The sequence below is a fragment of the Electrophorus electricus genome, chromosome 18 (assembly GCF_041902795.1).
Source record: "Electrophorus electricus isolate QZ-2024a chromosome 18, ASM4190279v1, whole genome shotgun sequence".
NCBI classification, from domain to species: Eukaryota; Metazoa; Chordata; class Actinopteri; order Gymnotiformes; family Gymnotidae; genus Electrophorus; species Electrophorus electricus.
The window spans coordinates 14,785,512-14,807,372 of NC_137514.1; the positions used below are offsets into that span (position 1 = coordinate 14,785,512).

The 21,861-nt window shown below is 42.5% G+C and overlaps 2 protein-coding genes across 4 annotated transcripts; one reads left to right on the forward strand and one right to left on the reverse strand.

Annotated features, from left to right (window-relative positions):
* Window positions 1-312: 312 nt before the first annotated feature.
* ern2 (endoplasmic reticulum to nucleus signaling 2) lies at window positions 313-14,867 on the forward strand. Of its 3 annotated transcripts, none has more exons than XM_027015745.3 (22): window positions 313-651; window positions 1,993-2,110; window positions 2,373-2,406; window positions 2,633-2,705; window positions 2,837-2,909; window positions 4,012-4,134; window positions 4,549-4,653; window positions 5,091-5,358; window positions 5,600-5,678; window positions 5,766-5,919; window positions 6,334-6,461; window positions 6,710-6,838; window positions 7,801-8,023; window positions 8,522-8,612; window positions 9,235-9,424; window positions 10,362-10,461; window positions 10,660-10,859; window positions 11,004-11,151; window positions 11,372-11,499; window positions 12,003-12,126; window positions 12,462-12,529; window positions 12,626-14,867. In XM_027015745.3, the coding sequence occupies exons 1-22, from the start codon at window positions 460-462 to the stop codon at window positions 12,794-12,796; spliced, it is 2,919 nt and encodes a 972-aa protein (XP_026871546.2). In that variant the 5' UTR covers window positions 313-459; the 3' UTR covers window positions 12,797-14,867. The 3 variants fall into 3 exon arrangements, with proteins under 3 accessions (XP_026871546.2, XP_081557303.1, XP_081557304.1); XM_081701177.1 differs by lacking the exon at window positions 313-651 and adding an exon at window positions 858-1,104; XM_081701178.1 differs by lacking the exons at window positions 313-651; window positions 1,993-2,110 and having other exon boundaries at window positions 4,050-4,134.
* Window positions 14,655-21,071, reverse strand: plk1 (polo-like kinase 1 (Drosophila)). The gene is made up of 11 exons (XM_027015746.3): window positions 20,389-21,071; window positions 19,664-19,832; window positions 19,426-19,570; window positions 19,102-19,195; window positions 18,611-18,833; window positions 18,397-18,460; window positions 18,184-18,284; window positions 17,825-17,902; window positions 17,565-17,719; window positions 17,259-17,441; window positions 14,655-16,083 (listed from the first exon to the last, which is right to left on the reverse strand). The coding sequence occupies exons 1-11, from the start codon at window positions 20,749-20,751 to the stop codon at window positions 15,871-15,873; spliced, it is 1,788 nt and encodes a 595-aa protein (XP_026871547.2). The 5' UTR covers window positions 20,752-21,071; the 3' UTR covers window positions 14,655-15,870.
* Window positions 21,072-21,861: the final 790 nt, after the last annotated feature.

Genomic DNA, 21,861 nt, shown 5'->3' on the forward strand with positions numbered 1-21,861 from the left:
CGTGCTGCAATTTAGTGTTTTCCCGCTGTATTTAGTCCCCCCCCCCCCCCCGCATATGTGACTTAGTTCTCATTGTTATACTAATCTATGGAAAGCCATTGTTTTTCAAATCAGTCTGGAAATGACGAGGGACTGCAAAACTAGCCTCCGATCTGAGCAGAGAAACCAGCGCCCTCACAGCAGGCGACGTTGTTATTGTTCCACGTGTTTCACGCTGACAACTCGCTCTTTCTAAACCCCGCCTTTCGCACAGAGCGATTGGTTGAACGTTGCGTCACTCAAACTTTACTCACGTTCTCACTGTTTGTTTCTTGTCTTGAGCGACATCCCTTGTCCTGTCCCAACGCGGAAACGTTGAATATTTGTTGTGATAACATGTACACACTTATTCAAATACTTCGTTTCTTCACGTTTACAATAAATCGTATCCGAGATGGCTCTACAAAATGACATTTGAAAATGGAGACGTCTACGAGGGGTTTAGGGCGCATTCAGTGTGAATTTGCGTTGATCTTAGTGCGCTGGATCTCACCAGACGAGCACAGTAACTTCAACCGATACAGCCTACACAACCCACGGCCAGCAATGATGCGCTGGCGACGGGATTTCTGCCTGTGGCTGCTACTCTCTCTCGGCGGAATGGCTTTACAGGTAAACCACCAACAGATTGCCATGCCTTTATGCCCTAGACGAGAAAGTCTCATATTATACACGGTTAGTGGTCTATTTTTGGTCGCGCAAGGGGGGCGGGGGTTGCCATGTAGAGCGCAGCGATGGCGCATTTAGTGACCCCCGTTAAAACAGAAACCTGACCAGTTTTAAGTTTGAGACGAGCCGCAAATGCGCATCCTCATCACAACGATCGGCGCCCCGCGAAGAAAACTTAAGATAACTTCTTTCTTTTTTAAAAACCCCGCTGACCTAAGCTCGAAAGCGCCGTGCGATTTGGGTAGAGGAGCTTTGGGGTGACCTGGCGCGTGAGCGTGCATGCGCCCGAGTCTGTGTTGTAAAGCACTTCTATTATGAATGCGAGCGCGTGGCCGGTGGACTGTCCATTGCACAGTAAGAACTAGCACAGCTGTCTAATCCTAGCCAGTTGAAAAGGTAAGGTGTGGTATTAATGCAGGCAGTATTGTGTAAGTTCTTTTCTAAATTGTTTCTCTCAGTCATGCCAGTTACTTCCTCTTCTGGAGTAACGTGTGCGCGACTGAATAATAAGCGATGTGTGAGTGACTGATAAAACAACTGGTCCCACTGTATTATGCTGTAATGTGTTTATGTGTTAGTCTGTGTGATGGAAGGACAGGGCCAAAAGCATAGCAAAGAGGTTGAGAGGTTTGTGTGTGTGCTACTTTTAATGTGTATAAAAGGAGTGTCTTCTATTACACAAGGGATAGGGGGCTTAATGGTTCATGAATTATGAGTTTTGGTACAGACACACTAAAGAGCCAAGTACGAACAGTAGTAACAGTCCGCACACTGCAAATATAGGTGTGGCCAGTCGTTGAGGTACCACATAGTTACTTGAGCTAATATGAGTTTGACACACACATAATTTCCTAGCTTTTCAAGTCTGTGTGTATAAGTGGGTATGTCAACGGCTGTTGAGCAGGATATCCTGGTTAATATTAATGTGTTGCAGTCCACACACACACTTACACACACATATACCCACAACCATATATACCGTTGGAACACAGTGGATATTTCAGACAGCATATCAGATATCAATTATTTTTAAATAGTATATAGCACTACTGGACTATGTGATCCCCATTTTGGTTCAGAAAACCTACTTAACTTTAATCCTTCCCTCTTGTTTGTTAAACTGCACAAATGATCACAAAAATGTGCTTATTTTTCTTTGAAATGTCCCAGATTTATTCGTCATTTTTTTTGTTACTTACCTCTTTCAAATTGTACCAGTGTTAATCACTCTCTCTCTCTCTTTCTCTCTCTCTCTGTCTCTCTCGCTCTCTTTCTCTCTGTCAGTGTGAAGGAGGCAGCTCGGTCACTCTCCCCGAGTCTCTGCTCTTTGTTTCTACCTTGGATGGGAGTCTACATGCTGTTAGCAAACAAACAGGGGACATCAAGTGGTCTCTCAAAGAAGGTATGAGAATACGTTTGTATCCCATGGTAATACAAACCTAGTTCCCAGTCATATTCCAGCTTTATAAAGAGAAATAACTGTTTTCTTGTTTCCTGCCTGGTACAAGCATTTTGAATAGCATGTCCATGCTTATGAGCACTAATTACTAAGTATCTACACAGTCATATATGTTTAATCGTCATTTAGAGGCAATTGAAATGGTTCTAAATCCATTTAAGTGTATCATGCCAAATCACCTTTTCTATGTATGCTTCTTTCCCAGATCCCATCATCCAGGTTCCAGTGTTTCTGCCAGAGTAAGTGTGTGTATGTATATGTGTGTGTATGTGTGTGTGTGTGTATGTGTGTGTGTGTGTGTGTGTGTGTGTGTGTATGTGTGTGTGTATGTGTATGTGTGTGTGTATGTGTGTGTGTGTGTGTGTGTCTGTGTGTGTGTGTCTGTGTGTGTGTGTGTGTGTCTGTGTGTTTGCCTGTCTGTGTATCTGTTATGTCTTTTTGTCTGTGTGACACTTTTTTCTGTAGGCCAGGTTTCCTCCCTGACCCCAGTGATGGCAGTCTTTATGTACTAGGAGGCAAACACAAAGAAGGTCTTATGGTGAGTGTTTTGCTTCTCTGTCTCTCTCTCTTTCTCTGCCTATGTCTTGTGTGTGTGTGTGTGTGTGTGTGTGTGTGTGGGTGGGTGGGTGTAGAAGTATGTCTATTTTGAAATGTCTCTTCTCTGTACAGAAATTGCCCTTCACTATTCCAGAGCTGGTCCACTCATCCCCTTGTAGGAGCTCAGATGGAATGCTCTACACAGGCAAGTGTTACATTGTTAACAAAAAATGCTAATACTTTCCTTTTGTGTGTTTTGGAATAATTTTTTTCATTTAGTAAAGGAATTTGTAACCAATTTTACCATTTTCAAAAGCAAGTCGTGCTCCAAGCATAGCTGGTAGATTTTTTGTAATTTTGCTTCATAAGGCTAAATATTGCTCAATTATACTTATACTTCCCTTCTGTAAACATCTTTAAAGTAACAACGAGAGGGTTTGTCCTTAAACAAACGTTTGTGAAATTGTGAAATGACTTCACTTTTGTGAACTTTAACTTTATTGTTAGTTCCTGCGTACCAATAACTTACACCAACAGCCGAAGTCTTAACAGGTTTCTGAACCTGAGACTGCCTGTATGTGACCCCATTTGACCCTAACTGAGACCTAGGGTCAAAGGCCAGGGTTCTTGTTGTGATACAACTTGAGCTTTGTCTTGTCCTGGTCATTTTGCTGTGTAGAGTATTGAGTCATATTAATGTACAATAATTGGTTCCAGCTTTTTACTAATTTTTATTGTCAGAAATGTGTAACTTAGTTTAGAAGTTTGACTTACAGTAACAAATACATTTTATCAGTTTTAGTAGATGGCTTGTCTTCAAAGCAAAGTAAGTTCCTGTGCATGACAATTATGGAAATATTGTTTAAAAGCTGTATGATTCTGGAGTACACTGATTAAGCCACAGGGGTAGGCAAGTTAAATATAAATCTTGTGGGAAAAAATAATTTTTATTGATGAAAAGTGATTTATAAACTGTTAATGATCTGTCAAGTAATTATGGCACAGCTGACTTACTTTTGTCTAAGTATCATGGCAGGTGTTAACTAAACTACCCAGCATGAGATTGTCCATTTAAATTAGCTTTATTTCCAGATGGATGTTAAGCATTTCACTGAGAGAAGGGGTGAGTTATAGATAAGTGGTGAGTTTAAACGTCAACTGTCAAGTGTTACACACATGCTTTGACAACCTGGGGTTCACTTTGATTACCTCTTGAAGTGATCTGTCAGCTCAGCGTCTCAGGAAGTCTGCTGTAAACATTGCTATGGCTTGCTGTGTGTGCGCGCTTGTATGTACGTGTGGAGCAGGTAAAAAACAAGACACGTGGTTTGTTGTGGATCCTCAGACGGGCGAGAAGCAGACGAGTTTGACCACGGCCTCATCCGACTCCATCTGCCCTTCAGCTCCCCTGCTCTACATCGGTCGCACAGGTCAGCATGATACACGCACACACACACACACACACACACACACACACACACACACACACACACACACACACACACACACACACACACACACACACACACATACATACATACATACATACATACACATACACACACATTTATAATATTCCATAATACATTATAATACTTGTGCCTGTCTAACACCCCTAAACCCGTAGGCAGAAGGCTTGTTTTTATGAAATTATGACCTCTGACAAACAGTAACACTTACAAAATATGTTTTAATATGAAGCACTATTTCAGTATGAAATATATGTGTATGCTGGTTCTTTACCACATCTGGAGCTACCAGTTTCCATTACATATTGCATGCAGTGTGTAGGATTCTGGTTAGGGGATTTTTTCCATATGCATACTGTGTTGGTCTGCCTCTAGAGTACATGATCACCATGTACGACACGAAGACGCAGGAACTGCGCTGGAATGCAACATATAATGACTATTCTGCTTCACTGTATGATGATCAGAAGTATGAGTACAGTAAGTCTCACACACACACACACACACACACACACACACACACACACACACACACATACACACAGACATACACACACACACACACACACAAACACTCATATGTTAACATCCAATGGCCACTCGTAAGGCTTAGCAACCTTTGCCCAAATTCAAAAGGTTCTACACTAATATTTAAAAGTTACTCTTTTAACCATGTGGGCACATTAGTTGGAAATCAGCCATTATTTTTCTTATACATCATACCTCAAGCACACATGAAAACGTAATTCAGGAAGCCCTTGTCTACATGTTTGCGTGTGGTGTGCACGTGTGTGTGTGCGCGCATGTGTGTGCGTGCATGTGTTGCGCACATGCATATGCGTGCGTGTGTGCGTGTGCGTGTGTTGCATGCACGTACGTATGCGTGTGTTGCGTGCATGTGTGTATGCGTGAGGCAGAGATGTCCCACTTTGCATCCAGCAGCGACGGACTGGTGGTGACGGTGGACCGTGACTCGGGCGACGTGCTGTGGATGCAGAGGTTCGATTCGCCCGTGGCCGGCCTCTACCTCTGGACGCAGGACAGCCTATGGCGGTTGCCGCACCAGACCGTAGCCACGGAGACGCTGCGCTACCTCATGTTCATGGCACAAAGCACGCAGTCGCACACGATGCGATGGAGCTACCAGTTCACGCAGGAACAGCACAGCACCAAGACGCAGCTGGTGTAAGACGTTCGGTTGGAGGGTGTGGTAAAAGAATGGATGTTTCCTTTTGGAAACAATGAGTTAAGAGTTGTTTTTTGTGTGCGTGTGTGTGTATGTATGTGTGTGTGCGTGTTTGTGCGCGTGTGTGTGCGCGTGCATGTGTATGTGTGCGCGTGTGCGTGCGTGCGTGTGCGTGCGTGTGTGTGTGTGTGCGTGCGTGCGCGTGTGTGTGTGCGTGTGCGTGCGCTTGTCTCCTTGCAGTCCCAGTCTGTATGTTGGGAAGATGGACTCTCACCTTTATGCCTCCACCTCCCTCGTGCATGAAGGAGTAGCCGTAGTGGTAAGTTCCACCCTCCGGTAAGTCCTTGCTGCCCGGTGGGCACCAGTTAATGCTCGACTAACCTGTTTGCTTTTGCTTGTGTGGCAGCCCCACGGCCTCACCCTCCCGCGCATCGAAGGGCCAGTCACGGAGGGCGTCACAGTGGGAAGTGGGCGGGGAGAGTGTGAGATCACGCCCAGCACTGATGTCAAGTACCCACCAGGAAGCACCAATCCCCTGCAGAACCAGTGGCTCTTGATAGGTTTGGCTTGTGTACTTTTACCCACAGCACACAAACATACACCAGCTAACCACTGAACCACATGAAGACTTATACATAAAGACATGTAAAAACCTACACATGTATGCATTTGGTTTTACAGTCACACGCACATATGCAATAGTTTCACGTAGAAGAGATTTTATTGTCAGTTTACATGTGCAAATGTGCCACACGGATAATAGCTGGTAATTATGTGAACTAGACCTTTTAAAATAAGCTTTATGTTTTCGTGTTGTGTGTGAAACCGGAAAGTAATTGCAAAGATTGTAACTGCCATTACAATGCTGGTGGACGTGACTGAGCCATTGAACAATCCCAGCTCAGCGTGTGTATGTGTGTGTGTGTGTGTGTGTGTGTGTGTGTGTGTGTGTGTGTGTGTGAATGCATGTGTAGGCCATCATGAGGTCCCTCCTCTGGCTCATACCACCATGTTAAGAGACTTCCCAGACAACCTGCAGCGTTCTGGTGAGGTCATACCTCCTCGCAGATCGACATCTTCATACCGATCAGGACCTAGCACTGTGAGTGTCCCGCTCACTCACTGTTCCCAGGCACACTACACTGTGCACAGTCGAATTCTCCGGTTTGGACTGACAAATAGAGTGCTGAATAAGCTCTTACTTTGGTACATTATTTCTTACTGATATTCAGAGCACTTTACAGTGGGGGCTCACCTGTGGCAGTACCTGCATGTAGAGATGAAGGCAACACGAGGGTGTTTGTCAACGATGAAATCAAGTGTAAATATTTTGTGATGTCTTCTGCACAGCTGCCACCAGTAACCCATCAGAGCTCTTCTCCTGTGTTGCCCGAATCCTTGACCTCTGACCCTATGACCTTGGTGGGGTTGACACTGCTGCTGGGGGCCTGGCTGGCCTTCCTCCTCTCCTACATGCGAGTAAGTATATTGTATGGTATAGTATATATCATATGTGCGGTATATAGTGTATAGTATAGTATATAATATATTATATAGTTTAGTATATAGTATATCATATGTGCAGTATATAGTGTATAGTATAGTATATAATGTATTATATAGTTTAGTATATAGTATATCATATGTGCGGTATATAGTGTATAGTATAGTATATAATATATTATATAGTTTAGTATATAGTATATCATATGTGCGGTATATAGTGTATAGTATAGTATATAATATATTATATAGTTTAGTATATAGTATATCATATGTGCAGTATATAGTGTATAGTATAGTATATAATGTATTATATAGTTTAGTATATAGTATATCATATGTGCAGTATATAGTGTATAGTATAGTATATAATGTATTATATAGTTTAGTATATAGTATATCATATGTGCAGTATATAGTGTATAGTATAGTATATAATGTATTATATAGTTTAGTATATAGTATATAGCATATCATAATCGCAGTATATAGTGTATAGTATAGTGTATAATGTATTATATAGTTGAGTGTATAGTATATAGTGTATCATATGCAGTATATAGTGTATAGTATAGTATATAATGTATTATATAGTTTAGTATATAGTATATAGTATATCATAATTGCAGTATATAGTGTATAGTATAGTGTATAATGTATTATATAGTTGAGTGTATAGTATATAGTGTATCATGTGCAGTATATAGTGTATCATATAGTATATAATGTATTATATAGTTGAGTATATAGTGTAGTATATACTACACTATATACTCAACTATATAATACATTATATACTATATGATACACTATATATACTACACTAGTATATACTACACTATATACTTGTTTTTCAGTCAGTGTGAGTGTAAATGATCTTGGAACTAAATACTGTATGTTTGTTTGTGTTTTTTGTTTTTTTGTTTTCCAATGACTAGCAATTCAGCAAAGCCCAGAGATCCGAGGAACAAGTGGATTCTAGAGCCCCGACCGATCAGACCAATCCTATTACTTCCCCAGAAACCGACATAGTCCCCTCGTCAACTTACAGTAGCAGCAACCACTCAGATTCAAGTGGCCTGGTCTTGTCCAATCAAACTACACATCTGGCAGGCTCTCAAGACCACAGCCCCACCTCCTCAGCATCCTGCCATTCAGGGAGTGAGAATTTTCCTCATGGTCTCCAAGTTCAGCTTGTTCTGTGTTGCTGCTATGCAGGAAGATGCATTATTCCTTGTAAAAATACCCAAAGAAGGCAAATTCATTAACTAATAATGAAGTTGGTGTTTTGAGGGATGTACAGTGATATCAAGCATACAACTCATTTGAAAACGTTTGGTATAAGAATGCACATTAATTAGAAAAATCACATTTATGAGACAAATTCAACCATTTTGATTTCAAGATCATTTTGACATATTTCTTTTAACTCAGTAAATTAACTCAGCTTTGGACAGATCTTGATTCTGGTAGTAATTCAAAGAGCAGATTTGAATGGACTGATTATGTACTGTGTTGATCTGTTCAATGAATTGGAGTGAATGGGTTAATATTTAAAACATAACATGGGTTAGCATTAAAATAACATTTTCTTTGTCTTTTTGCAATCATGCTTTCATAACTGTGGCTGTGTGTGTGTGTGTGTGTGTGTGGTTTCAGATGAACATCCCGAAGTGCTGAACATTGGAAAGATTTCCTTCAGTCCTGCTGAGGTGCTTGGACACGGGACAGCAGGAACGTTTGTGTTCCGGTTAGTCTATGATGTAATGTCGTGACAGGTCGTGCTGAATTAGTCAGCGTGCTTGTGTTGCAGTTGCCTGGTGTTTGTGTCCTAATGGTTTTCAATGAAGTAGTATGTGATTTCTGCCACTTGCACCTTTTGCACTGCACTGTAAGTAGATTGGTTGGTCATTGTTCATCATTGATTGGTTGGTCATTGTGCTATTCATCATTGATTGGTTGGCCTCATCATACTCTCACCAATTTCTTTATTTAAAAAAACTACTTTGGACTCACACTCACTGACAAAACTATTTAATAGACTCATCTGTTGCTCATCTGTTGCCTGCACAGTCTGTGAGAAGTGACTTCCTGACCACAGAATCACTGCTGACCGGATATTGTTTGGGTCGTAGAACACACCGGCTTTCAGCCCAGCATTAGCGCTGCCATGGCCAGTGTCACTGCTGGTCTGAGGGTGGTCTGACCAGTGGTGAAGAGTGGGTTGCGTGCCGCAAATTCTGCACAGCAACAGCTGAGCGATATAATGTACCAATTAGGTGTTTTTAAAATGTATTTTTAATAAAGTGGCTGGTGAATGTGATATATTATGAGGTCTCCATGTGTGTGTGTGTGTGTGTGTGTGTGTTAAGGGGTCACTTTGATGGTCGGCGTGTGGCAGTGAAGCGTATCTTGCCAGAGTGTATGGAGTTTGCCGAGAGAGAAGTGCAGCTACTGCGGGAGTCAGACGAGCACCCCAACGTCATCCGCTACTTCTGCACTGAGCGCGACCGCCAGTTCACTTACATCGCCATAGAGCTGTGTGCTGCCACGCTCCAGCAGGTGTGTGTTTGCTTGTATGGGTGTGTGGCTGTGTCTTCTGGTGTAGTCATACTTCTGAAATGCCTTCAGCCCACCATATGGTATGTTGGTATATAAACTAATAGGTTAGCAACTGAAACTCTTAGTAAGGCTTTGAAGGAGAGTTTCTTAAAAGCCTAGTGATGTTTTTCTTAAAAACCCTGTGATGAGTGGTACAGTATGTGGACTTTACAATTTTTTCTTTGTTTATTAAGGTTCATAGTTCAGAAAGACATTTCTAGCTGATTTTTATGTATGTGATGCATGTCAGGTTTCTCTCCAATTTGTAGGCAAAAATATGGAATAAAAAAAAAATGTGGAATTTGAATTTTAAACAACGCTCCTCCATTACTGAATTATCCCAATGTTAGTTATGAATTGTTATAGTGAATTGTGAATTATTACAATAGCAGTACCATTAGGTACAATGTTTCAGTGCATTAACTTATTGATTGTGGGAATTCATTTGTTATAAAGGCTTATTCTCATCATTGCTCAATATCAATTCATACCTATTGATTAGCAAGAAGCATAGAGCTAAATGTCATATTTACAAAAACCAATAAGTCTTGGTGATGACCGCATGTCAGACGGTACCACGATTAAGCTAAGTCTGTGTGTGTGTGTGTGTGTGTGTGTGTGTGTGTGTGTGTGTGTTCTTTAATTTTCCATGATCATGGTGATGAAGGCTGTGATTTGATGATTATCACAGACTTGCATTCCAGTGGCCACTATTAATGATATAGGTTTCAAATAAGACTGTTAGCCTAATAGCCAAAGTGTGCCCACGATTGTTTCTTGATGAGGCCAACAGGGGGCGCTGTTGTCTGGTTAAATCTGCTTGGTTGCTTCTTGTCGCATACAAACATGTGGCCTGTATTAAGCTAGAAAATGTACACACATGTAAATGTGTTTGCAGTATATTGAGGACCCCAACTATCCTTATTCCTCCCTGGACTCAGTGACTCTGCTGGAACAGACCATGAGTGGCCTGAGTCACCTGCATTCCCTCAACATTGGTGAGCCTTCGTCACCGTAGTGACGGTATCCGTAGCAACTGTGACATCTTACCACAGTCAGGGGTAGCTGCGCAAGCAGACTGACCTTGCTTGTCTACACTTTCTGTGCCCCTTTGAGTGTCACGCCCGGTCTCTTCTTCTTCCGTTCTGTTTTCCTTATCCCTTCACCCTTGCCAACCCCCCCCCTTCCCACAACAGTTCACAGAGATTTGAAGCCACGCAACATCCTGCTCTCCGTTCCGGGAGCACTCGGTCGAGTGCGGGCCGTGATCTCGGATTTCGGCCTGTGCAAAAAGCTTCCGGACGGCCGCCACAGCTTTAGCCTGCGTTCGGGAATCCCAGGCACCGAGGGCTGGATCGCTCCCGAGCTTCTTGTCAACGCTCCAAAGGGAAACCCTGTACTGTCCCCCACCCTACCACTACAGTGTCATACCCATGCGTTGTCATCACAATTATAGTGACAACAGAGGACAGAAGACTTCCTGGAAATGAACGGACTCGTTAATTATCATTTTTACCTGTCTGTCTTTGTTGTTCTGCAGACGAGTGCAGTGGATGTGTTCTCGGCTGGCTGTGTGTTTTATTATGTGGTATCAAGAGGGCGGCACCCATTCGGGGACACACTGAGGCGTCAAGCAAACATTCTCTCTGGGGCCTACAGCCTGGACCACTTCATGGAGGACATACATGGTATGTGTGTGTGTGTGTGTGTGTGTGTGTGTGTGTGTGTGTGTGTGTGTGTGTGTGTGTGTGCAGGCTTGCATGTGTGTATTTAACAGTCAGACTTCCAGTGGATTTGTATGTGGTTCCAGTGGACCTGCGCTCTGACGTCTGCTCTAATGTGAGTATTTGTGAAGTGCAGAAGATGCACAGTACTTACAGGCTTCTGATATCTTGGGGGGATTTTCAGAGGATGTGATTGGCAGAGATCTGATCGAGACAATGATCAGTGCAGAGCCAGAGTCCCGCCCATGCACAGCCTCCATTTTAAAACATCCATTTTTCTGGAGCCCGGAGAAACAGCTGCAATTCTTTCAGGTTTGTACGAATTTTGGCGTTTACTAGAATTTTGACCAGTTCACTTGGGTTGCTATCGAAAAGTCAGTATAATCATAATGGAAAGAAGAATCATTAGAAAAATGAATATTGCTCCTTTACAAAAAAAAAAACAAAAAAAAACCTTTTTGGCAGCCCATTGCTGTCTAACCTGATCTTTGTCGTGTGACAAGGTCATGTGATATCTGAGACAATGTACCCAATGTGTGGCACACATGCTGTTTACAGAAGCCATGTCTCATGTGGAGAATACTGCTCTTCTGGCAACATATAGTCACAATACTTACAGATTCTAAATTACTATTCTGAAAAGAGGGTTTCATGCTCTACTACACGTTCTTCCTAAATATTTAACAAACGGAGATGAAACGTGATTGCTCTTAGTTTTTTTTTTGTTTTGTTTTTTGTAAATTGCAAAAGGAAATTGATTTTATGAACTGGAAATCAAAATGATGTGTGTGACTGTGTCACTGTACACATTTAAGGATGTCAGTGATCGTATAGAGAAGGAGCCAACAGACAGTGCTATTGTGGTGCGCCTGGAGACGTCAGGTAGATCAGTGGTCAGAACCAACTGGAGGATGCACATCTCAGCGCCCCTACAGGCGGGTTAGTCAAACTGCATACAGCACCACTGCTATCCCAATATAACATTTAAGATTAAAAGAAATAGTTTCGAGTAGTTTATTGGACGGTGTTTGGGCGTACACCCACCAGCCACTTTATTAGAAATGGCTAGCCAGTAGCCAATGTTAGAACTAACTAGCCACCACTTTGGCCAATAGAGACACTTAATGCTGATTGTGAATGACTGGAAAATAGTTTGTGAACTCTTTAACTTAGAATAGCTAGTGTTAAAAATCATTTGTAGTTTCTGTAGTCAGTAGTGTTATGCACGCAAACTAATTTGTTTTTCTCACACTTGTATCTTTTTTCTCTGCCAGATCTGAGGAAATTTCGCACATATAAAGGGAACTCTGTCAGAGATCTACTCAGAGCTATGAGAAATAAAGTAAGTGCTGCATACAGTTTCCATTGACTGATGTTCGGTTTTAGCTTCAGAAACCTTCACTTGGACTTCAGTAACTAAACCATGTTTGCCTCTCAGAAACATCATTACCATGAGCTCCCCCCAGAGGTTCAAACAGCACTTGGTGAAGTCCCAGAAGGCTTTGTAGCGTACTTCACCTCCCGTTTCCCAAGGTTACTGCTGCACACGCACTCTGCACTGAGCGTCTGTGCCCCAGAGAGACTTTTCCATCCTTACTACAACCACTGAATACGCAGGCTCCACCGTGTCTGACCTACGTCACGTGTGGACGAACTCGCTCAGGCTACGAGTGCGGAAGACAGGGAAAGTCTCGCTTACGAAACTGAACAATAACCTTTGCCTTCAGCCAGGATTCTGGATTGCAAGATTGTATGTATACATTTGAGTGAGTCTTCACTCTCCGCAAGCAAGCACTGGATCAGCTAAAACGTTACTGCCTCCTGTGAAACTACTGCGACAATCCTCAGACTCATGCCCAACGTGAACGACTTCTTGGTGGCGCTTTTATATCATTTTTTAAACTTGCATGGACAACGGCCTCGTTTTTGGTATGGCTTCTGAGTGGAACCTTCTGAATTATAGATCTCAGGCTGATTATCTCAAGGACTGAACTGGATTAAGGCCTGGATGAGTTTTATTGGACCGTAAATGAGGAAACATCCGTGGGCTCTGAAGCGAGCCTGAAGAATTTGCAGTTGTTTTTTATTGTTCAGGTGAAACTTTCAGAGGACACCGGCTCTCCTTAGCTGCCACGGCTGTGTAATTAAGGGGCCTAACCACAGGCCCTTGTGGCAGCTTGTAGACTCTTTGACGTTATGAAATTTCCATCCTTAAATCCCCAATCAGAAATTGCCAAACTAACTCAGTGTCTTGCTAGTTGTAAGGGCCATGGTGTTATTTAAATACCTGACATCGAAGTACCTAAAACATTATCTACCAGTGGTAGCCAGTTGCATGACTGGAGCTGCCCACATGTATTTTCTGCCCTAACATCGTCTTAAGTGCAATTCAACAGGACCGTCTTCTGTTTGAGAACTTTTAGAAGCGACAGACAGAATAAGAGGTGGGCTTTCCTTGGGGGCGTGGGGTCATCCGTCAGACGCAGGCACCGTTTCTGTTCAACCTCATTTGCAGCTGGCCGTGACGGGTAGGGCACTGGTGTGTTCACTTGATTTGAAAGCAAGCCTGAAGCTGGGCTACGTGCGCCACTCCAAATGGAGCACACAACTAGTGGACTTTATAGGCCATGTCTGTTGTTTGTGTTTTCCGATTAGCGGCCTGCATTTGATCGACGCGCTTCTCACTTGCGGCTCGTATAATTGTAGCAGAGTACATAATGAAACAAAGCCCCGTTTTGGCTTGTGATATCAATATAGGAGTAACCATACAAAAGTATGTAAGAAAGCCATGATTTTCTGGACAGAATAATTAGAATAATTGGAATAAATGTGACAGGGAAATGAACCACACTTTAACGCCACCCAATATGTTAAGACTAAGGACAATGGTGTGGCTGTGAACTGCCGGTTCTTATCCGTCAAGCTCCTACACGGTGAACTGTACTAAGGCTTGAAATAACAAACCAGCAACATACTTGCTGATACTTCATCAAAGGATGTTTGCCATCAAAAGCTATGACTAAGGCAGGATGTGTTAATTATACATTTTAGGAGTCAACCTTTTTTTAATAGTTTTTATCTCTTGAAAAAATGCTAATTTCTACAAAGTTAATGCAGCTTCCACTTTTTGCCACTAGTGTAAGCAGTCATGACAGCAAGCAAAACACCGGAATATATTTCATGTTAACATTTGAAAAAGCAATTTCCCTCCAACAGCTATAAAGTGAGAAATTCAATGCCATATTAATCTCTTTGTAAGAACATTGAAGAGATTCCTATTTATTTTTTATAGGTTGCATTGCAAAACAAATATAAAACCCACAGAAATGCTAAAATTTATACATATGAACAGCACACAGGTAGGATGAAAATGGGGTTAGTGCCATACTCACTCTATACTAAGGGGTTAACCTTTACAAGGTTCCTACCTGTTCTAGGCATCCATACAGCAGAGCTGGTGGAGTATGTAATACATGGCCTGATATTTTACAACTTGTCTTTAAATAATAAAGGCCTTGGTACTTTTCTACAAAGAAGCACATTTACCTTGGTTTACATTTTTAGACTGTAAATTATTTTCGATGCCAAGCTTGTTTTTAACAAAGCTTTACAGCTGTGCATTACTTAAAATACTGAGCAACAGCCCTGCCCCCAATAAAACTTGTTCACAAGGCTTTGCATGTTTTGTTTACAGTAGTACATGAATTTAGCAAATATCTTACCCTGCTGTGGGGACCTTTAGACAGCATTTCCAACAGTAAATGTATGCATAAAAATGCCTTTGACAGCAACCAAAAAATAGTTTCTAACAGATGTCATATCTGATAAACATGCGTCTTCTGATTGGGGCTGATTGCCACACACGATGCATGAGGCTCCATTATTAGTTAGATAAAATAATTATTTGCTGACGAATACAATTGGGTTTACCATTTTAACAAATTCAGTTTTTGGGAGTATGGGATTGGAAACCCACAACAAAGTGGGTTTTGCCTCTATTCATATTGTGTCAGAACAAGCAGAACATAATTGACTGCCCCTAGAAGGTCTGTGTGGATCCTGAAGTACTTGTACAAGGTATTAAACTGTGTGCCAAATTATCAAAATAGTAAAAAAAAACAAAAAAACCAAACAAAAACAAAAAAAACCACATTGCAAGGGATATCGTCCAATACACCCTTAGAACAAAATGGTTTAAGTCAGCTTTTTCTGTATAATATAAAAAGGAGTTGATGTTTTCCTAAAACTTGCACTACCATTCTTGAGCAATTTTTAGGCTAGATGGAACCACATTTCAACAAAAAGATCTTTATTAAATTTGGATTCATTAAGAATAATAAAATCTTATTAACCTATTGATATCTTTGACTAAAGCCTTTATACAAAAAGGACAGACAAAAGTAAGGAAATACAGAACTTAAAAAAAACAAAACAAAACCACAGACATGAAAGTATGTACATGATGCAGCAGACAAAAAGAGCACAGTCACGTTAAGCTTCCCCCCAACCCACAAGAGCAGGCAGTAGTAAACACCACAGACCCTATGAAAACCCAAGGGTTCAGCCACTCGAACGTTAAACAGCCGCTCGACTCAAACGAGTCTTTGGGTAATGTTCGACTGGCTAGCCATCTGCCATCACGCAATCTAACTGGTCGGCTGGAGCACCCTGGCGGGTGGCAGACTAGCGGGTGGAGGTCGGGGCCGCCGTGGCCGTCGCGCCTTTGCAGGCCAGCAGTTTCTCCACCATGCTGCGGGCGTAGCGCAGGCGGCTGGCCAGCTCCTTACTGCACCCGTACTCCTCGATCAAGCTCATTCTGTAAGTGCGGAAGTCACGCCTCTCGTCGATGTACGTCACCGCCGCCATCAGGGGACACAGGATCAACTTTGTGTGGTCCTGGAATGTGAGGGAAAGAGGAAAAAGGAGATAAAGTAATGAAGGATCCTGGGGATATTTGGTCAAATGCACGCATCAGCCCATGTGAGTCATTATGGGATGGTTGCAGATATGAGAAGCAAGTTAGCTAAAGTCTTCACTTTACTCGAGTGCATCACTCCCAGCTAGCCGAGTTGGGTGATTAATGGGAGAATAACAAGGGCTCCCCACAGGCAGTTTTGCTGGCGTCAACAGCACCAACACATTTCCTGTGGGGAAACCTCATGGTCCTCTCGTTAATCATGTAATTAAATGGCAAGCAGTTCACTAGGAGCAGATTATATCCAAGAATTTTCATTTTCACCAACGTAGGCTGATCAGTGGCTTTGTTGGAGATGGTTTAATATTCTGGCTTGTAATACAAGTTAGTGACAAGGATTGTCTATTTCTCAAGATGGCAAGCAGGACTCTGGGAACATGTTTTCCATAGCAGCTAGACACATAAAAAAAAAGGTTCTTCCAAAACATCCAAGAGTTTCAGATGTGCCATTGACACTTGCATCAAAAGATGCCATAAATGGGTTCCAAAATAGGTTCAGAATAAACTTCATCACATTATCACCTGAGAAGGTGGCAGTCATACTGCCAAAAAAAAAACAAACCACCAAACATTCCCCATACATACTTACCCAGCATTCTCTCTTGCCATTGGTTTAAAGAGACACTTACTTTTTACAACAATTATATAGGAAAGCTTTATGCCAAAATCTTGTAATCTATATTCCATGTATTTTCGTCACTGATCACGGTATTGTTAAATTGGCATTCTTGCAGATGACAAACAAAGAAACCCCCCTCACAAATGCCAATTTCCACCAAATCTATATATTCAGTGTTGCGATTCCCCCTGCCACATATCTTTTTTTAAAGCACTGAACTTTAGCCAAAAAATGTCTTAACCTTGGGTGTGTCCCCCAACAGAAAGTCAAGACAAGGTTCTCCCTTTTTCTCTTTTGGCTTAATTACCACCAATAAAACTGCAACCCTTGACCAACATACTAAAATCTGGCCATGCTAGAGGAAAGATGGGGCTAGGCTCGAACCACCGAGTCTCAAACCCCACATCTAAGAAATTTTAGCAACACCCCTACTATGAAAAACCATCAGGACCCACATGAGATGGGGGAGACACTGACCTGGAAGAAGTTGATCTGCACCGTGCCGTTACTGAGGTGGAGCACGATGGCACTCTTGGTGCGGAACCAGTGATGCAGGTAGGGCAGGCGGGTCAGCTCGTCGCCGTCGCGTGGCGTAATATTGGCCCCCGCCTTCAACAAGTGCTCACTCATGTAGTTCCTGAAATACTTCAGCAGAGTGATCTGTGGGGCAGGGGAGAAGGGGGGGGGGGGCGTCAGGACATGGTCGAACAGGCTAGGCGCCAAATTAATAAAAGGATGGCAACCCCGTGAGCTTCTGCAGCGCACGCGCTCAAACACACGGACCTTTTTAGAGAGCGCGGCAGGGTAGGAGCGCACACTGAGGTAGGACTCTGCCGTGTTGCGGTCAATGTACTGCAGACTGTCTCCATCCTCATACATGATCAAACGGGTGGAATCGTTGAACAGTACCCCAACGCTGTTGTCGCACAGCTGGTAACCTGTGGGGGACGATGAGGGAGCGCTTTCAAAAGCAGCACAAAGGACAGTTGATTTTAATCTATCTTTGGAGTGCATACACACGCAAGGGTGTAAGGATTTGTTACCGAGGCCATATTTGTCAGAGTAGTCAACCCATTTGCTGATCCAGAAGATGGGGATACAGGCTGGGTCCTCTGCTTCATCTGTAAAATATGCAACGAATTAAAATTAAATAATTTGCAGGCATCTTTAGACATAAAAATCCACCAAATCTACAACAAAGCATGGTTTATTCTTATTGTCTATATTGCATTTGTGTGTGAATATTTGCTACTAGTTAAGTAACTTACAAATGAATGAGACCCTGGTTGCTACAATAAAATTTCATATGCAACATCACAAGAGATTCAGATCAACCCCAGCTTAAATACTCTACTGCCGTACAAATGAAAGTGCCATGCATACAACACGGCAGACTAGTTACCTTGCTTTCTGACGTCTTTCTCAGATGGCCTGGCCGCGTTAAGGGTGGTCAGCTGCTGCAACATTTCGTTCAGGTGACCGTCCGGCTGTTCGAACCCATCCCTGCGTGTTCATTCAAACCCGTATTAGGAGTGGTTATTTAAAATCAAGCCCCACTCCAACAACCCCAATTCACATCTCAGTGGCTTAAAAATGGTAAAAAGCTAGTGTTTACCTCTGAAACTCCTCTTTCTGTTGCTCTTCCGCTTTTCCGACTTTCTCAATGGGACTGTCCGTTTCTATGAGAAAACATGCAGGGGTAAACGACCTGTAATCGAAAAGCTTCCGAGGGCAGTGCCGACTACATGATCCTTACGCCATTTGGTTTCGAATCCCGTATCGGAGGAGAAAACAAAACGTGCAACAGTAATCATTTGATGGATGTGCACCTTTGTTTAATGCAGTGAGAGGCCGGCGGTGTAGCCCAGGGTCAATGTAGGAGGGGGCGATGGAGAACCTTGGCGACACGGTCAGGCAAGAGGTTGGCAGCCTCAGCGGCATGTAACCAGAGGTGAAAAACTCGTCTGTGAGTAGGTCGGCCACAGAGGGTCTGAGCGTGGGGTCAGCATGGAGCATCCGGCGAATCAGTGTAGCAGCCACCGGGTTAATGTGCTAGACAGACAGAAAGAAAGCATGTTGCTGGCAGAACCCCAGAAATGAAGCAGTTCAATCCCGTCACACAATCCCACCATCACTCAGACCGACAGAAGCATCCGTTCTGTTGTACTTGAGGGTAAATAAGGTATTTAACTGAAATGCAAAAACAAACCAAAGTAACACCAAACTTCTCCCTCACTCACTGTAGCTAAAATGGCTCACAACCCTGAACTAAGCAATGCACTTCTAAAGCATCGTCATTTAAAGCATCATCATTTCTTACCCTGGGGATAGTGTATTCATTCTTTTTGATGCGAACATACGTCTCCTTGAGACAGGACGTCTCAAATGGAGGTTTACCAACGAGCAAGGTGTACCTATCAAATAAATAGCAGGGTTAAAACACAGACCATGCCTTGAACACTACAGGTGTATGCAGCGCTTAAATCTGAAAGCAGGCCCAAGAACTGTAAAATAAACAAATATTTTGTGTCCTCAGCATATAGAAACCAGAGCTCATGAAAGTGCTGCAATCAGATATTGTAAACACCCCCATCTTTCAAAATCTAATTTTGGGAGCAAGCAAGAGTATCAGAAGCAAACTTACAGAATACAACCCAGCGACCAGACGTCCACTTCAAAACTGTGGCCTTTTTTACACAGCACCTCAGGAGCGATGTAGTTTGGGGTTCCACATAGGGTCTTTTTTCTCTCCCCATCAAACTCAATCTTGGTAGCCAAGCCAAAGTCACCTAAACGAGAGGGGGGAAAAAAAAGGAAAAATACTTAAGTCAAAAGGGAGCGTGTGTACAGTAGAGAGAGCGTGTCCGTCACCGCCTGCTTACCGATCTTCACATCCATGTCATCGTTAAGGAACAGGTTGCCAAGTTTGAGATCACGGTGAATGACGCGGTTGTTGTGCAGGTAGTGGACGCCCTGGATGGTCTGGCGCATGAAGTATCTCGCCTCGGGCTCTGTGACTGCCTTCCTCCGTTTGTGCAGCTCCAGAAGAGACTACGAGTGGACAAAGTGTGCAGCGATAAAGCCACACAAGCTACTTCTGATGCCAGAAAGGGCGAAAATAAAATTGGCGTTCTTTGCGATGCATAAACACTAGACGGCTAAAACATTAATGAAACCGTCTGCAAGCTGACCACATTACACTTAGAATGTTAATTTTAGTAATGTAAATTTACTAAAATTTTCCAACGTTGGTAGAAATTATAGTTCGACATTATCTATAGACGTGACGTCACATCCTATTTAAAATCCACTTGAACATACACAAGGACGAAACTGGCGACATGCACACTGAAGCCGTTATAACATGCGTTGGATTATTATTTGAGTAAAATTGTTAGCTCCCTAAATTGCAGTTTAAACGTTTGAAACTGAAGTTAACCTGCATACCAGATAGACAGTTAGCTAGCCTAAGCTAACTTGGCCAACGTTTGCTAACTCTGGCTGAGGAACTCGACCGTTGGCCTTTAAACTAAACGAGCTGACCCGGCATAGCTCAGAAACAAAAGTTAACAAAAAACAAAAATAGCAAGCTAGCTAGCAATCCTACCCGTCTTCGACATATCTCCAGAACGACGAAAACGAAGTCGTCGTCTTCGAAAAAGCCGTGAAACCCCACGACGTGCGGGTTGTCGAGACTCTTGTGAATGGAGATTTCTGTGCTCATTTTCTCTTTCTGGTGCGGCTTCATCAGTAGCGATTTTGGAACAACTTTCCCGGCAAAGACTTCCTTTGTGTCCATATCTGTAATTTCGTAGCATTTTGCAAAGCCACCTTTCCCGAGAAAACGTCCTCTCATGTACCGCTTCATGGTTCGAGGATCCACTAAAATATCTGGGATTTCCTTCAATGGTGCAGACTTTGGATCAACGTGAGATGAAGGCTTCGCCGCCTTCGCCATTCCAGCGCTCATTTTCTCACTTCCCAGATACAGCTAAAACCAAGAAACTAAAGCTATATAAAAGTAATCCGATTCAATCATAAATTACGGCAGTTCTGTCCAAATGCGTTTCGCTGGCAGAGGACACCAGTCAGATCCGTTTCGACCGAACTATACACGTTTAAATTCGAATAAAAACTTAAGATGAATCAGAACTACATTAAAAAATAATCCTAACTACGTGAAACACATGAAAATATAATCGTCTACTTTTCACTTAATTACCTAAACTTGAACATGCAAAACTAATTTGACTCGCTATCCGACGACTGGTCCTCCGGTCTGACAACAGGAGTCACAGCAACATTTTAAATTCTGCCCTGTTCGCCAGCGCCGCCTCTGATTGGCTATCTGCGCCGCCTCTGATTGGCTCTCACGATTTGAATTCCAGGCGATTGCAACAAAGGATCATGGGACAGACAGCTTTGAAAAAACTTTATTCCTATTAAAATTACAGGCAGAATTAAAGAGACATGAGTGGAAAATAATTTGGCTGGGTATGTAATTTAGATGTTTTGCGGAGATTCAAGACTGTTGTTCTCTGTAATTAGTCCAATGCCAGCTCTTAAATGAAATTAAAGTTCTTTAAATATCCAATGGTTTTCGTTTACTCAACAAGTATTGACGTTATATGACCCCCTCCCTTTTTCAGTTTTAACTGTTACAGTGATAAACGTTTAATTGTAATGATATTCTTTGGATAATTTCTAACTGCTGAGCTGAACGACCACTGTGCTGTTTCTTTGGAAACCTTGTGTTGTACACTCCATCCACCAGTGGTAATTAACAATTTTAAAGAAATGGTTCACATTTTTACTGTGTCAACACTATGACAGGAAATAAGCTAAAATGATATACAGTCAAGACCAAAAGTTATGAGACTAGCACAAGTTTTGGTTTTCACAAAGTTTGCTGCTTCAGTTTTTATGGTGGCAATTTGCATTAACTCTAGATTGTGAAGAGTGTTCAGAAGAATTGCAATTAATGAATTAATTAAAGTCATTCCTTGCCATGAAAATTAACCACAAAAATGACTGCATCCCAGCCAATGCATTTCAGCCCTGCCACTAAATGGCCTGCTAA

What these genes read in the sequence shown, in the direction of transcription:
- ern2 (XM_027015745.3), top strand. Translation starts at nt 460, where the DNA reads ATGGAGACGTCTACGAGGGGTTTAGGGCGCATTCAGTGTGAATTTGCG. An exon ending in GAACCAGTGGCTCTTGATAG is followed by an intron (nt 5,920 to 6,333) that starts GTTTGGCTTGTG and finishes ATGCATGTGTAG; the next exon opens with GCCATCATGAGGTCCCTCCT. An exon ending in CTCAGCGCCCCTACAGGCGG is followed by an intron (nt 12,127 to 12,461) that starts GTTAGTCAAACT and finishes TTTCTCTGCCAG; the next exon opens with ATCTGAGGAAATTTCGCACA.
- plk1 (XM_027015746.3), bottom strand. Translation starts at nt 20,751, where the DNA reads ATGAGCGCTGGAATGGCGAAGGCGGCGAAGCCTTCATCTCACGTTGAT. An exon ending in TGGAGATATGTCGAAGACGG is followed by an intron (nt 19,833 to 20,388) that starts GTAGGATTGCTA and finishes GTCCACTCGTAG; the next exon opens with TCTCTTCTGGAGCTGCACAA. An exon ending in TCTCACTGCATTAAACAAAG is followed by an intron (nt 18,461 to 18,610) that starts GTGCACATCCAT and finishes GTTTTCTCATAG; the next exon opens with AAACGGACAGTCCCATTGAG.